Source organism: Mobula hypostoma, chromosome 10, assembly GCF_963921235.1.
Source record: "Mobula hypostoma chromosome 10, sMobHyp1.1, whole genome shotgun sequence".
NCBI classification, from domain to species: domain Eukaryota; kingdom Metazoa; phylum Chordata; class Chondrichthyes; order Myliobatiformes; family Myliobatidae; genus Mobula; species Mobula hypostoma.
The window spans coordinates 11,514,189-11,530,000 of NC_086106.1; the positions used below are offsets into that span (position 1 = coordinate 11,514,189).

Consider the following 15,812-nt stretch of genomic DNA (forward strand, 5'->3'; position numbering starts at 1 on the left):
GCATGTTAGATTTTCATCAGCGATGATCTCGGCGAACTCATCAGTGTATTTCCCTGCTGCTTCATGATCAGCAGACGCTTTATCACCACAAATAATCAGAAAGTTAAGTTGCCATAAATTTCCGCAACCAGCCAGCTGAACATTCACAACTACCTTCAATTTTCAGTTTTGTGGTGATGGATCTTTGCTTGTTTCATGATCGGCCACCATTAAGCATCATGCATTCACTCTGAGGCTGACGAATCCACTCTTTCAATCTTCATTTCTCACCTTATGCAGCGTTTTTCTGTTTTCCATCAACTTCTGTTCCATTACGTATGTGAGGTCGCTTCTCAGAACTGTCTGCGGTGCACAGAGAGCTGTGCGTCGCCTGGGAACCTCCCCAGCGCCTTGTGGAATTTTCCAATTGTGACGTCACGTCAGCGCTCGAAATCATTTTGGATTTCGGAAGTTTTGGGGTTTTTGGATTTTTGGATAAGGGGTACTCAATTTGTACTGATACACCACAAGCTCATTATTGTAATTAGATTATGAAGACACTCAGTCCTCTTTTATTGTCATTTAGTAATGCATGCATTAAGAAATGATACAATATTTCCTCCGGTGTGATATCACAAAATACAGGACAGACCAAGACTGAAAAAACTAACAAAACCACATAATTATAACATATAGTTACAACAGTGCAACAATACCATAACTTGATGAAGAACAGTCCATGGCACAGTAAAAAGTTCAAAGTCTCTCAAATGTCCCACATCTCACGCAGGCGGGAGAAGAAAGAAAACTCTCCCTGCCATGCCCGACCACAGTCCGACTCTGAGTCGTCCGAAAACTTCAAGCCTCCAATCAGCCCTCCGACACCGAGTACTGAGCACCATCTCTCTCCGAACGATTCGACCTCAATCTCGGTCGCCAGCAGCAGGCAAAGCCGGGGATTTTGAGCCCTTCCCTTTGGAAGATTCTCGATCACGCAGTAACAACAGCAGCGAACTGGTGTTTCAGAAATTTCTCCAGATGTTCCTCTGAGCTTTCACGTCCGTCTCCATCAAATCAGAATTGTCCACGGCCCCTATTTAACGGATACGATATCATTTTCACCAGAAGGCTGCGCGCGTGGGGCGCGCTGCTATCTCTCCTCCGGACTTCTGTACATTGTACCTCGCATTCCTCACTGCAACTTTGATATTTGCCACATTCCATGCAGTAACACTATTACACTCCACAGTTATTATAACTATGTTATACCCCACACATCTCACCTCACAGTGATGCCCCAATACCCCTCAGTGTCACACTGTTCACCCAGACATCTCACTTCACACTTCTGTTCCCCCCTCTGTAACACCAGTCTGGTCCTGAACTCGTTTTCTGTTTCCACAGTACGAAACTCTCCCACTGGCTGCTGTTACTTGTGCGGAGCGCTGGAGTCCAGCATCGTCCTCCTGCAGTGGTACGAGCCCATGCAGAAATTCATGCTCATCAAGGTGAGTCCTCCCACCCTCGCCGCGGTCCGTCAGCTGGCGAGCTGGAGTTCAGCGGGACGTCCGTCATTCAGGACCCCCATTGCCCTTCCTGTTCTGCGAGCCATGCCGCCCGGCAGTCCCCTGGTTTTTATCCTAAACTAATCACCAACCGGTACGTCTTTGGACTGTGGGAGGAAACCGGAGCACCCGGAGGAAACCCACGCGGTCACGGGGAGAGCGTACAAACTCCTTGCATTAAGCCAGCTGAGTGTACAACCCTCTGCAGCCTCGTTCGGTCCTGCACAGTGGGGGCTCCATACCAGGTGGTGAAACAACCAGCCAGGACACTCTCCACCGTACCCCTGTAATCATTGAGAGGAAATAAAATAATGTACAGACATCTGCAATGACTTTTCTCACAAGCCGCTCCTAGCAGTACCCTGAGGGTCCCAGAATCTCAATTAGATTCACTTTATTGCCAGTATGTGAAATTGTGGTTGGGTGCCAAGAATGAAACCCAGTTTCTACGGTTGCACTGTGGAGAGCATTCTAACTGGCTGCATCATCGTCTGGTACAGGGGTGGAGGTTGGGGGGTGGGGGCTACTGCACAGGATCGAAATGAGCTGCAGAGAGTTGTAAACTCAGCCAGCTCCATCATGGGCACTGGCCTCCATGGTATCCAGGACACCTTCGAGGAGCGGTGCCTCGAAAAGGCGGCGTCCATCATTAAGGATCTCAGTCACTCAGGCCATGCCATGTTCTCATCACCACCATCGGGAAGGAGGTACAGGAGCCTGAAGACACACACTCAGTGATTCAGGAACAGCTTCTTCCCCTCTGCCATCCGATTTCTGAATGGACATCGAACCCATGAACACTACCTCACTTCTTCTTTATTTTTGTTTTTGCACCTCTTATTTAATTTAACTATTTTATATAATACATATATTTACTGTAATTCACTATTTTTTCTCTATTATCATATCTTGGTACTGCAAAGTTAACAAATTTCACAACACATGCGGTGATATTCAAGCTGATTCTGACTCCCATAACAGACAACACAACAACAACCAACAGTTCACAAGACAATAGTGCAAACAGCCATGAGCAATCAACAACTAGCAGAACGGCCACATCCACAAATGTCAATAATTAAACTTAAGTAAATGTGAACATATTATTAGATTATGAGAACACTCAGTCCTCTTTTATTGACATTTAGAAATGCATACATGCATTAAGAAATGATACAATGTTTCTCCAGAGTGATATCACAGAAAACAGGACAAACTAAAGACTAACACTGACAGAACCACATAATTATAACATATAGTTACAGCAGTGCAAAGCAATACCATAATTTGATGAAGAACAGACCATGGGCACGGTTAAAAAAAAAGTCTCAAAGTCCCCGATAGCAGGCGGCAAAAGGGAGAAACTCCCTGCCATAAACCTCCAGACACCGTCAACTTGCTGATGCCTTGGAAGCGGCCGACCACAGCCGACACTTCAGTCCATGCGTCCGAAAACTTCGAGCCTCCGACCAGCCCCTCCAATACAGCCTCCCGAGCGCCATCCTCTGCCGAGCGCCTTCGACCCCGCCCCAGCTGCTGAAAGAAGCAAAGCCAAGGATTCGGGGCCTTCAGCTCCGGAGATTCCGGTTACCGCACAGTAGCAGTGGCAGCGAAGCGGGCATTTCAGAAGTTTCTCCAGATGTTCCTCTGTACTCTCACGTCCGTCTCCATCAAATCAGAATTGTGCACGGCACCCTACTTGACAGATTACAGATATAATTCACCGGAGAGGCTGTGCACGCTGCTGTCGCGCCGCCATCTTCTCCTCCCATATGAATAGACTTGACAATTATCAAACAGAATGAAGAGAGCAGGAAGGACTATTTTACGGGCATTTAGGGTATTCCACCTGAGAGAGTTTCGTTGAGAAGCTGGATAGCTACAGGAAAGAAGCTTCGGAGGTGACATGGTGGTGATGGACTTGTAGCGTCTCCCTGATGGTGATTTGGTGAATAGGTGACCGCTAGGGTGGGTGGAGTCAGCAGTAATTTTCTCAGCTGTCGTCTTCGCTCTGGCGATGAGCAGGTCTCTCAACGTCGGTAGCTGACAGCGAGCCTTACCGATCAGTTTGGGAATCAGGCTGGGAAAGGGAATGAGGAAAGTGGGATCAGCCGTGGTGATAAACGGTGGAGTGGACTCCAGGTGCCGAAGGACCACTGCTGCTCCTGTTTGTAGAGATGTGAAGTCGGCTTTACAGGTGCAAGCCTTTAAGTTACAACTTGCATATGTGTAATGCAAGCAACCCAACCTCTCCCCTTGTTATGAGGGCATTGCGTTCTCAGAAAGGAGTCTGTCTCACAGTTTTCCACAACGTGAAGCCACGTTCAAAGTTCAAAGCAAATTTATTTTCTCAGTACATATATGTCACCGTTTAAACCCCGAGATTCATTTTCTTGTGGGCATACACAATAAATCCAATAATGGAATCAGTAGAAGACACCACCAGCAGGGCGAACAACCGGTGTGCAGAAGATAACAAACTGTGCAAATACAGAAAGAAAGTGAGTTATCATTATTATTAGATGACGACTGAGCCATTATTACAGATAGGACAATCCATAAGAACCGTCCGGATATAATAATACAGGATAAACAAAGCAAGAACAACTTACTTAATCAATATAACCTTTCCCAACGCACATATCATACAGAAATCTGTAAGTGAGAAACAACAGAAATATGCTGAATTAAAAGAGGAAATTGAAAGACTATGGAACATGAGCATTGTCCCAATAGTAATATCTACAACTGGTGTCATCCCAAAGTCACTACACAATAGCATTAAACAATTAGGGCCACACAGCAATATCTATGGAAATCTTCAGAAAGCCTCAATACTGATCACCACTGGGATAGTCCGAAAGTTCCTGGCAATTGAGAAATGAGTGTGCTTGGCTATGCCCGTACCTCAGGTTTTACCAGCTTGGGCTGAGAAAACAAAAATAATAATAATAAAATGGCAACAAAGTCAAGATATTAAATGCTGAAAATGCCACAAGAAACCGGAAACAATGCAGCACACTACAGGATCCTGTAGTAGTGGTCTGCTGTGACTTGGTGCTGGCTGTCTTGTGTGAGACCAAGACCGGAACTGGCTAGGCGTAGTGATGCAACAGGCCTGCTTTTCCGGATGTAGGCTAAAGGATCCCAAGAAAAACAAGGAAACACTAGTGTCCAAAGCCAATACTAAACCTTGAGCCAATGTCAGTATAGCCATTACTTGAAAAATAAACAAAAACCAGAGATGCTGAGGGAATTGGCGCTGTGCGACGTGCTTCCAAATAACTGAGCTCTAATGTTGAGACTTTATAAGGCACTGGAGAGGCCTCACTTGGAGTATTGTGAGCAGTTTCGGGGCCCTTATCTAAGAAAGGATGTGCTGACATTCAAGAGGGTTCAAAGGAGATTCACAGAAATGATTGAAAGGCTTATCATATAAATCAGAATCAGGTTTGAAAGGCTTGTCATACGAGGACCAATTGATGGCTCTGGGTTTGTACTCCCTGGAATTCAGAAGAATGAGGGGCAACCTCATTGAAACCTATCGAATGTTGGAAGGCCTCAATAGAGTGGACGCTGAGAGGATGTTTCCTGTGGTGGGGGGAGCCTAAAACCAGAGGACACAGCCTCAGAATAGAGGGGTGTGTTTTTAGAACGGAGGTGAGGAAGAATTTCTTTAACCAGAGAGTGATTGATCTGTGTATATGTTGCCATGGGCAGCTGTGGAGGCCAAGTCTTTATGTATATTTAAGGCAGGGGTTGATACACTCTTGATTGGTCAGGGCGTGAATGGATACGGGGGAGAAGGCAGGAGATTGGGGCTGAGAGGGAAATTGGATCAGCCGTGATGAAATGGTGGATCAGATTCGATGGCCAGATTCTGGATTTAAGTCCAAAAAAAAGTACATTTGATCCTTTATTATGAAACCAGCAAAGATGAACGATCTTATATGGTGATAAAATCTCATGAAATTAGCATAGCAATAGGGAAAAAAAACATGAACACTACCTCGCTACTTTTTATCTCAGTTTTTACACTACTTATTGAACATATATATATGTATATAGTAAGTGTGTGTATATATGTGTGTATACTTCATGACATATGCCGGTGATGTTTAACCTGATTCTGAAATAAGTGAGACAAGTGAAATTAGAATGTTAACAGTTAACAAAAAAAAAATCCATGTCCCTACTAAGTCTCTCTCTAACTAAAACTAATGAGTACAAAGTGTTAATATGTAACTATACTATTTTGCAAATACTACACCCAAACCTACATGACACAAATTACCGTAACCCATGATAAAAACGTACAACACAAAATACAATACAGACAGAAAATAGAGACATGGCTCCTACAGTCAGACGAAGTGAATACACTCAGACACTGGCGTTCAGATGTAGTGAATACACTCAGACACTGGCGTTCAGACTGACGAAGGGAATACACTCAGACACTGGCGTTCAGACTGACGAAGGGAATACACTCAGACACTGACTCTCAGACGAAGTGAATACACTCAGACACTGACTCTCAGACAAAGTGAATACACTCAGACACTGACTCTCAGACGAAGGGAATACACTCAGACACTGACTCTCAGACGAAGTGAATACACTCAGACACTGATTCTCAGACGAAGGGAATACACTCAGACACTGATTCTCAGATGAAGGGAATACACTCAGACACTGACTTGTGCCTTTATATTGCAGCACTTTGACTTTCCGCTGCCCAATCCCCTGCGGATTTTTGAAGCGTTGGTGGTGCCAGAGCAGGAATACCCGATTGTATGCATTGGAATCAGCACAAAGTGTTTCTCGGACAAGGTTGTACAGTTCCTGACCATTAACCTCAATTCCTCCTCCTCCTGGTTTACGGACCTGGGGACAGGTGAGTTACTGCCTTGGAATGTCAGCAGGCAAACATTGTTGTCGCTAGAAACTGAACACTATAGTCAAAGAAAGAATGGCCGGTCACTTAGAAAAGCTTTTTCTATTCTACTTCCCATTCCCATTCCAACATGTCAGTCCATGGCCACCTCTACTGCCATGATGAGGCCTCACTCAGGATGGAGGAGTAACACCTTGTATTCCATCTGGGTAGCCTCCAACCTGATATCATGAGCATCGATTTCTCGAACTTCTAGTAACTGCCCACTCCCGCCCTTCACCATTTCCCATTCCTGTTTCCCTCTCTCACATCTCCTTACCTCCTCCTGGTGCTTCTCCCCCTTCCCCTTCTTCCATGGTCTTTTATCCTCACCTGTCAGACTCCCCCTTCTCCAGCCCTAAATCTCCTTCACCAATCAACTTCCCAACCCTTTCCTTTGCCCCTCTCCCCTCCCAGTTTCACCTATCACCTACCACCTTGTACTTCTTCCTCCCCTCCCCCCTCCTTCCTACACTGACTTCTCTATCTTTCCAGTCCCGATGAAGGGTCTTGGCCCGAAACGTCGACTGTTTACTCTTTTCCGTAGATACTGCCTGGCCTGCTGAGTTCCTCCAGCATTTTGTGTGTGTGGCATGGATAGAAGATTGGCTGATATGCAGGAGGCCAAGGGTGGGAATAAAGGGGACCTTCTGTGGGTGGCTGCCAGTGACTAGAGGTGTTCCACAGGGGTTGGTGTTGGGACTGCTTGTTTTCGTATTATATGTCAATGATTTAGATGATGGAAGTGATGGCTTTGTGGTGCTGTTCTGCACACCACTGACTTCCTTCAGCAGATTGTTGTAAGAATGAACTGATTGCTTTACCTTGCTGTCCGCTGCATTCTTGCCCCCCGCCCCCCCCCCCGGCCGCACCTTGTTTGTAAAAGCATACAGGGAGCTGTGCATCAATGTGGAGGAATCCGAAGGCAGGTGGGCAGACACCCTCCAGGTTCCTCTAGAGCGGAGTCACATCCATCCTAGACTTCCCTCTGTTCCTTGTGTTGCACCTGACCCCGGATACCCTTTCAGCTTAGTAACCAAAGCAGACTGTGGGGCTGGATTCACCAAGCTGACCATCTTGCCTCTAGAATGTTCCTACGGGCACAAACTCAGCCAAAGTAACGGCAAGCTTCTTTCCACAGCAGGTCAACAGGATGAATTTATCCACGTGTGCCAACTGGACAATGAGATGGTGCTGGTGTGCATTGGCCGTAAGTATGCAATACTTCAGCTTCGCTCAGCTTGGAGGCCCGGTCGCCACAGTGACGGGTATTCCACCAGGAGGTCAGAGTTCACCACATTAACGTGGGAGCGGGCTGTCTCCTTGAACACGGGAATCTCGAGTTGGGGGTAAACGTACACATGTTACTGCAGTTGGCTGGCCATGACTGAGAGTGGTGGGCTTTTAAGTTCAGTGAGGGCAATTCACATTATGAGCTATCACTCCTCCATTTTAGTACACAAGTTAACGAATAAGAACACAAGGAATAGGTACAGGAATCGACCATCTGTCCTGGCGAGCCTGCTCCACCATTCAATAAGATTAAGGCTAGTCTGCCAGAGACTCAGTTCCACCTGTCTGTCTATTCCCCATAACCCTGAAATCTGACTATCTCTTAAATGCTTTTAATGAGGTAGCCTCTACTGATTCCCTGGGCAGAGAATTCCATAGATTCACTACTCTCTGGGAAAGGTACTTTCCCCTATCTCCTTCCGAAACCAATTCCCATCAACTCCATCCTAAACCCATTCCCCCCTCGTCTCCATCCTGAACTTATTCCCCCTCATCTCCATCCTAAACCTAATCCCCCCTCATCTCCATCCTAAACCTAATCCCCCCTCATCTGCAGCCTAAACCCCTTCCCCCACATCTCTATCATCAACCCATTCCCCTTCATCTCTATCCTAAACTCATTCCCCCTCGTCTCCATTCTAAACCCTGTCCCCCTTATCCCAGGTGACTCGGTCTCCCCTCGTAGGCTAACCCCCTGATCTACAGAATCAATCTGGTGAATCTCCTCTGTACTGCCTCCAAAGCCGCTCTATCTTTCCTCAAGTGAGGAGACCAGAACTGCACAAGGTACTTTGAGGGTAAGAAAGCCAAATACTAGGAACTGGTAGAGAAGTGCCTGAGACAGGGGTGGAGGGCACGATGTGAGCCTATAGAGGTGGTGTGTAGCAGTTTCGCTGGCTGCTCGCTGTGGAGAACCTACCCTCTTCTTGGCTCTGCAAAGAAAAGACCCCTCAGGACCATCACAGAAGCTGCTGAGCCAGCCTCCAGATGGCTGAGGATCAAGAGGTGTAGCCTGTGGACCAATGCTGCTGGGACACAAACCAGGACCTGATCAACCCTGGCTGGGTCATCTGGGCAGGGGTGTCATATGTTAAAACACCCAATGGCAAAAGGTTACATTACTGATGATGTGTCCCAACGCATCCTCAGATGTATCTGAGCATCTAGTGTGTCCTCACTTGTACTCTATACAGAAGCAGCATAGCCTCCCTGTTCTTAAGTTCAATCCCTCCAGTAATGAAGGCCAACTTTCCGTTTGCCTTAATTCATCTGTAAACCAACCTTTTATGATTCAATCACAAGCACCCCCAACGTCCTTAAAAAGACTCAGCCTTCCTGGGGAAAGTGACCCTACATTCTTCTGAGAGAGGGTCCCCAGAAGCTTCTCCATGAGACGTTCCTTAAACCCCTCTGAGGGAGTGTCCCTTCACCCCTGAGAGGGAATTTCACTGTACCTGAGGGATTGTCCTCCTCGAGGGAAGGCTCCTGAAGTCTTTCTATGGGAAGGTGCTCTGCAGGTAGCCACAAGGGGTGGAAGGCATACTAAGGAGCACAAAGGATAACCACTGAATCTATGGCATTCCCCTAGAAATGACTTCAGCCTGTGAAATATCCCAAAAGGTCTTTGTTCATTCGTTATGTGCTGTGATGTATGACATGGGCGATTGTGGTCTTTTCATCACCATGATTGTTCTTGGCAATACTTTCTACAGAAGTGGTTTGCCATTGTCTTCTTCAGGGTCTTTACAAGACGTGTGACCCCAGCCATTATCAATACTCTTCAGAGATTCTCTGCCTGGTGTCAGTGGTTGCATAGCCAGGACTTGAGATCTGCACCAGCTGCTCATATAACCATCCATCACCCGCTCCCATGATCCTGATCAGGGGTTAAGCAGGTGCTACACCTTGCCCAAGGGTGACCTGCAGGCTAGCAGAGGGAAGGAGCCTCCTTTGGTCGAGCCATATCTCCACCCGATACTGCCAACCAAGTATAGCTGGATATATTTAATAAAGACAGTGTTTGACTGTCCTTACAGCTCACATTTCACTTAAGTAGTACTCATGACCAACGTAACCCCAGAAGTTGTTTCTCGTTATCCAGCCCTCCCAGGTGAACTTGGAAAATTGGTATGGAGTGACCACCAAGACGAGTTCAATAGAACAGGCAGAAGACTTTTCCCCCTTTGTCCCCTCACTCCCCACCCTCCCTCCCTCCCTACCTCTCCCCCTTTGAGTTACTGGCAGGAGCCACGCACTGAGTGCACTTTTCAAAGTTCAAAGTAAATTTATTATCAATTTATGTGTCACCACAAACAACCCTGAGATTCATTTTCTTGCGGGCATGCTCAATAAATCCAATAACCGTAATAGAACCAATGAAAGACCACACCCAGCAAGGCGGACAAACAACCAGTGTGCAAAAGACAATAAACTGTGCAAATACAAAAAAAAAGAAATAATAATAAATAAATATCAAGAACATGAGATGAAGAGCCCTTGAAAGTGACACCATAGGTTGTGGGAACATGACGGGGCAAGTGAAGTTGAGTGAAGTTATCCCCTTTGGTTCAAGAACTTGATGGTTGGAGGGTATTAACTGTTCCTGAACCTGGTGGTGTGAGTCTTGAGGATCCTGCATCTTCTCCCTGATAGCAACAGCGGGAAGAGAGCATGACCTGGATAGTGGGAGTCCCTGATGATGCTTTCCTGTGACAGCACTCCATGTAGATGTGCTTATTGGTGGGGAATGCTTTACTTGTGATGAACTGGACTGTATCCACTACTTCTTGTAGAATTTTCTGTACAAGGGCACTGGGGTTTCCATGCCGGTCAATATACTCTCCACCATGTATCTATAGAAGTTGGTCAAAGCTTTAGATATTATGCCAAATCTTTGCAAACTTTTAAGGAAATAGAGGGACTGCTGTTCTTACTTTGTAATTTGACCTATGTCCAGTGACACCGATGAAGTCTGCTGACCCTCTCCACCTCTGATCCCCAAGTGATGAATGGCTTGCAGACTTCTGGCTTCCTCCTCCTGAAGTCAAAAATCATCTCCTAGTTCTTGCTGTTATTGAGTGAGAGGTTGTTTTGGCAACACTCAGATCATCGATCTCCCTCCTATCTGCTGATTCATCACCACCTTTAATTCAGCCCATGAAAAATATTATTTTCTCAATTTACGAAGCTTGATCTCTTTTTTTTTAACAGAAAACATGAAAGTTGTAAATATTGAAGGAAAACTTATGACACGTAAGGATCTATTTCCAGAGGTGACGTTTGATATTCCAGTGGAATCTGTGGGTAAGGATTACAGATTATTTAAGACTCGGCTGTTGCTATGATACATAAAACTGCAGGAAGATGAAATAAAAGGAGAAAATGTTGGAAATACTAGCAGGTCGGGCAGCAGCTGAGGAGAGAGAAAAACAGAGTTAATGTTTCAGGTTGCCGATCTTTGTTGTGAAATTTGTTGTTTTACAGCAAGAGAACACATACTTCAACTTACTATAACCATATAACAATTACAGCATGGAAACAGGCCATCTCGGCCCTTCTAGTCCGTGCCGAACTCTTACTCTCTCCTAGTCCCACCGACCTGCACACAGCCCATAAACCTCCATTCCTTTCCTGTCCATATAGCTGTCCAATTTAACTTTAAATGACAACATCGAACCTGCCTCAACCACTTCTGCTGGAAGCTCGTTCCACACAGCTACCACTCTCTGAGTAAAGAAGTTCCCCCTCATGTTACCCCTAAACCTTTGTCCTTTAACTCTCAGCTCATGTCCTCTTGTTTGAATCTCCCCCACTCTCAATGGAAAAAGCCTATCCACGTCAACTCTATCTATCCCCCTCATAATTTTAAACACCTCTATCAAGTCCCCCCTCAACCTTCTACGCTCCAAAGAATAAAGACCCAACTTGTTCAACCTTTCTCTGTAACTTCGGAGATGAAACCCAGGTAACATCTTAGTAAACCTCCTCTGTACTCTCTCAATTTTATTGACATCTGTCCTATAATTCGGTGACCAGAACTGTACACAATACTCCAAATTTGGCCTTTCCAATGCCTTATAAGAAATATATTTTAGAAATTAATAAGTAGTGCAAAAGGGAGCAATAATAATGAGCTCAGGATTTCATGGGCCAGTGAGAACCTGTTGACCAAGGGGAAGAAACTGTTCCTGAAATGTTGAGTGTGGGTCTTCAGGCTCCTGTACCTCCCTCCCTAATGATAGAGAAGAGGATATATCCTGAATGGTGAGGGTCATCAATGATGGACATTTGAGGCACTGCCTTTTGAAGATGTCTTCGATGGTGTAGGAGGTTTGTGCTCAAGACGAAGCTGGTTAAGTCTACAACCCTTTGCAGCTTTTCTTTTTCCAGTTCTGTTCGTTGGAGCCTGCGTACCAGAAGATGATGCAACCAGTCAGAATGCTCTGCAGAAATTTTGTAGAAATGTACTGTACTTTGGTGACATACCAGATCTCCTCAAACTAATGAAGTAGAGCTGCTTGCATCCCTACTTTATGATGGGCCCTGGACAGATCTTCAGGGATGTTGACACTCAAGAACTTGAAGTTGCTCTCCCTTTTTCACCGTTGACCCCTCGACGAGGACTGGAGTGGGTTTTCCCAACCTCCCCTTCCTGAAGGCCGCCATCAATGCCTTGGTCTTACTGAGGTTGAGTGCAAGGTTGTTATTGTGACACCACTGAACCAGCTGATCTATCTCATACCTGCCCTGCCCCTCAACACCACCTGAGAACCTGCCAGCAACCGATGTGTCATAGGTGAATTTATAAATGCTCATTCGAGCTGTTGTTGGCAGATCCTCAGGTAGTGTTGGGGAGCAGCGCGGCAGCGAGATAGATCGGCTGTTCGAGTGGTCTCCCAACAATAATCTGGCGCTCACCGTCAGTAAGGGAAGGGGAAGTCGTGAGGACTCACACCAGTCTTCATGGAGGGGTCAGCAGTGGATAAAGCTGAGCAGCTTCAAGTTTCTGGGTGTCAACATCACTGAAGATCTGTCCTGGACCTACTGCTTTGATATAATTACAAAGAAGGCACAAGAGTGGCCAAACTTCATTATGAGATTTACAATGTTACCTAAGAACTATAGCACATATCCAGCAAATTTGTACAGGTGTACGGTGGAGAGCATTCTGACTGTGGTTGCATCACCATCTGGTATGGGGTCTCCAAAGCACAGAATCTGAAAAAAGCTGAAGGGTGGTAGAGTCCACCATGGGCATTCATATCACCTTTCATAATATAAATGTGAACTGTGATTTATAATGGAAAATACTGAAAAATAATGCCATCAAGTATTATTATAATACTGTAAGTGTGAGGTTTTGCACTTTGGTAGGACCAACCAGGGTAGGTCTTACTCAATGAACAGTAGGACCAACCAGGGTAGGTCTTACTCAATGAATGGTAGGACCAACCAGGGTAGGTCTTACTCAATGAACAGTAGGACCAACCGGGGTAGGTCTTACTCAATGAATGGTAGGACCAACCAGGGTAGGTCTTACTCAATGAATGGTAGGACCAACCAGAGTAGGTATTACACAATGAGTGGTAGGGCACTGAGGTGGAACAAATAGATCTGGGAATATAGGTACATAATTCATTGAAAGTGGCATCGCAGGAAGATAAGGTTGTAAAGAAAGCTTTTGGCACATTGGCCTTCATAAATCAAAGTATTGAGTACAGGAGATGAGATGTTATGTTGAAGTTGTATAAGATGTTGGTGAGGCCTAATTTGGAGTATTGTGTGCAGTTTTGGTCACCTACCTACCGGAAGGATGTAAATAATTTTAAAAGAGTTCAGAGAAAATTTACGAGTATGTGGCTGATGTGAAGAACCTGATTTATATGGAAAGATTGAATAGGTTAGGACTTTATTGCTTGGAATGTAGAAGATTGAGAGAAGATTTGATAGAGGTATACAAAATTATGAGGGGTATAGATAGAGTAAATGCAAGCAGGCTTTTTGCACTGAGGTTAGGCGGGACTACAACTAAAAGTCATGGATTAAGGGCGAAAGGTGAAAAGTTTAAGGGGAACACAAGGGGAAACTTCTTCACTCAGAGGGTGGTGAGAGTGTGGAACGAGCTGCCAGCGCAAGTGGTGCATGTGAGTTGGATTTCAACATTTAAGAGAAGTTTGGATAGGTACATGGATAGGAGGGATATGGTCCCGGTACGGGTCGATGGGAGTAAGCAGTTTAAGTGGTTTTGGCATGGGCTAGATGGGCCAAAGAACCTGTTTCTGTGCTGTACTTTTCTGTGACTCTAATTGACAAAAAGAGCAAGTTTATTTTGCCATTAATGTGTTAATAACTTTGATGAGGTCTGTATTTCCTGCAATGTGCTGGCGCCACACTTCTTTGCCATAACACCCAACCATTCACGCTTTGCAGTGCTCTAAAATGTAATGGTTGTGGTGAGTTCCATGGATGTATTTAATATAGAACGAGGGCAGGAGCTGGGAGGGGAGGACTGATGTGGAGCAGTAAGTTTCACAGTGTAAGTGGTGGGTAATCAGAGCAGCAGCTGGTCTGTTGGTACTTACATTCTGTCCTCTTTCTCACCCCTTCTGCAGTCTGCTTCTCCGACAGCGTCCTGGGCTTCTGGAAACACGGGATGCAGCGGAAGAGTTTCAGAACCTGTGAGGTGAGCAGATTTTTTTTTTAACAAATGCTTTGCAACATGCTAGTCATTGGGAATAAGAGATGTTGGTCCAGAGTGCCCAGTTCCCTCCCACTAGACAGAAGTTTTGGTTAAGGGAAAATGGGTGTGGAGGGTCTTTTTCACTCGGAGGGTGGAATGAGATGCTAGTGGGAGCGATGATTTCAACATTTAAGAGAAGTTTGGATAGTACTATAAGACCATACGATATAGAAGCAGAATTAGGCCATCAAGTCTGTTCTGCCATTTCATCATGGCTGATCCATTTTCCCTCTCAGCCCCAATCTCCTACCTTCTCTCCGTATCCCTTCATGCCCTGACTAATCAGGAATCTATCTGCCTCTGCCTTAAATATACCCAATGACCTCCAGGGCAAAGAATTCCACAGATAGGTATGTGGAAGGGAGGCATATGGGGAGCAATGGTCCAGGTGCAAGTCGATGGGACCGGACAAAATAATAGTCTGGCATGGACTTGATGGGCTGAATGGCCTATTTCTGTGCTGTAGTTCTCGAGGACTCTACAAGAAAACCACTTGGCCCAACTGTTCCATGCTAGCTCTCAGTGGAGAAATCCTTTTGGTCCCGTTCTCCCTTTTTATCTCCCTGTACCCCCACCCCACAAAGCTGTCCTCTCTCACACGCCCATCAACTTGCCTTTAGTTCTTTTGACACTTAAAGCAGCCAGCTAACCTCCCAGTGCAAGTGGGAAGAAACTGGAGCACTTGGGGGAACCAACTCAGTGAGGGGGAGAAGGCACTGAGCAAACTCCAGACCAAAGGTCAGGATCAAATGCTCCTGACCAGCAGTGCCTTTGACTGCAAAATTATGAGGGATGCAGACCGGGTAAATACACTGAGGCTCCTTCTCCTTGGGCTGGGTGAGACTAGAACTGGAGGTCACAGGTTGAGGGTGAAGGGTGAAACATTCAGGGAGAATCAGAGGGGAAACTACTTCACTCTGACATCGTTGCGAGTGCAGAACGAGCTGCCAGTGGAAATGGTAGACACAGATTCAGTTAAGAGAGGTTTGGATGGATACATGGACAGTCTCCCGAAAAATTCCCCATGAGTGGGTCTAGCTGCAAGGAGGTGGAGGTTTGAAATCAGAGTTTTCCTTCTCCTAAATGAGATGCCAACCACGGCTGACCAGTCCCATCTGGCCAAAGCGAATGGCTTTAAGGCGCCAGTAACCCGCTTTTGCCCCTTCTCCTGTCAGTAGAAATGGTTCCACTGGACTTAGTAGCTAACCCACACGTGAAGACCAGGAGCTGGGCTTGGTAATCAGAGGCGAATTGAGGTGCACGCCATCGGGAGCATTTAATAAGTAGCGGGAACTTATCC

At 45.9% G+C, this 15,812-nt stretch overlaps 1 protein-coding gene across 1 annotated transcript in view; it reads left to right on the plus strand.

The window, feature by feature from the left end:
* The window catches only part of LOC134353243 (mitogen-activated protein kinase kinase kinase kinase 5-like), a 181,287-nt gene that overhangs the window by 157,489 nt on the left and 7,986 nt on the right, over positions 1-15,812 (plus strand). Inside the window, exons 26-30 of the mRNA XM_063061274.1 lie at positions 1,384-1,487; positions 6,264-6,441; positions 7,622-7,690; positions 10,984-11,076; positions 14,385-14,455. Coding sequence (XP_062917344.1) covers positions 1,384-1,487; positions 6,264-6,441; positions 7,622-7,690; positions 10,984-11,076; positions 14,385-14,455 — 515 coding nt within the window. The remainder of the gene's footprint in view (positions 1-1,383; positions 1,488-6,263; positions 6,442-7,621; positions 7,691-10,983; positions 11,077-14,384; positions 14,456-15,812) is intronic.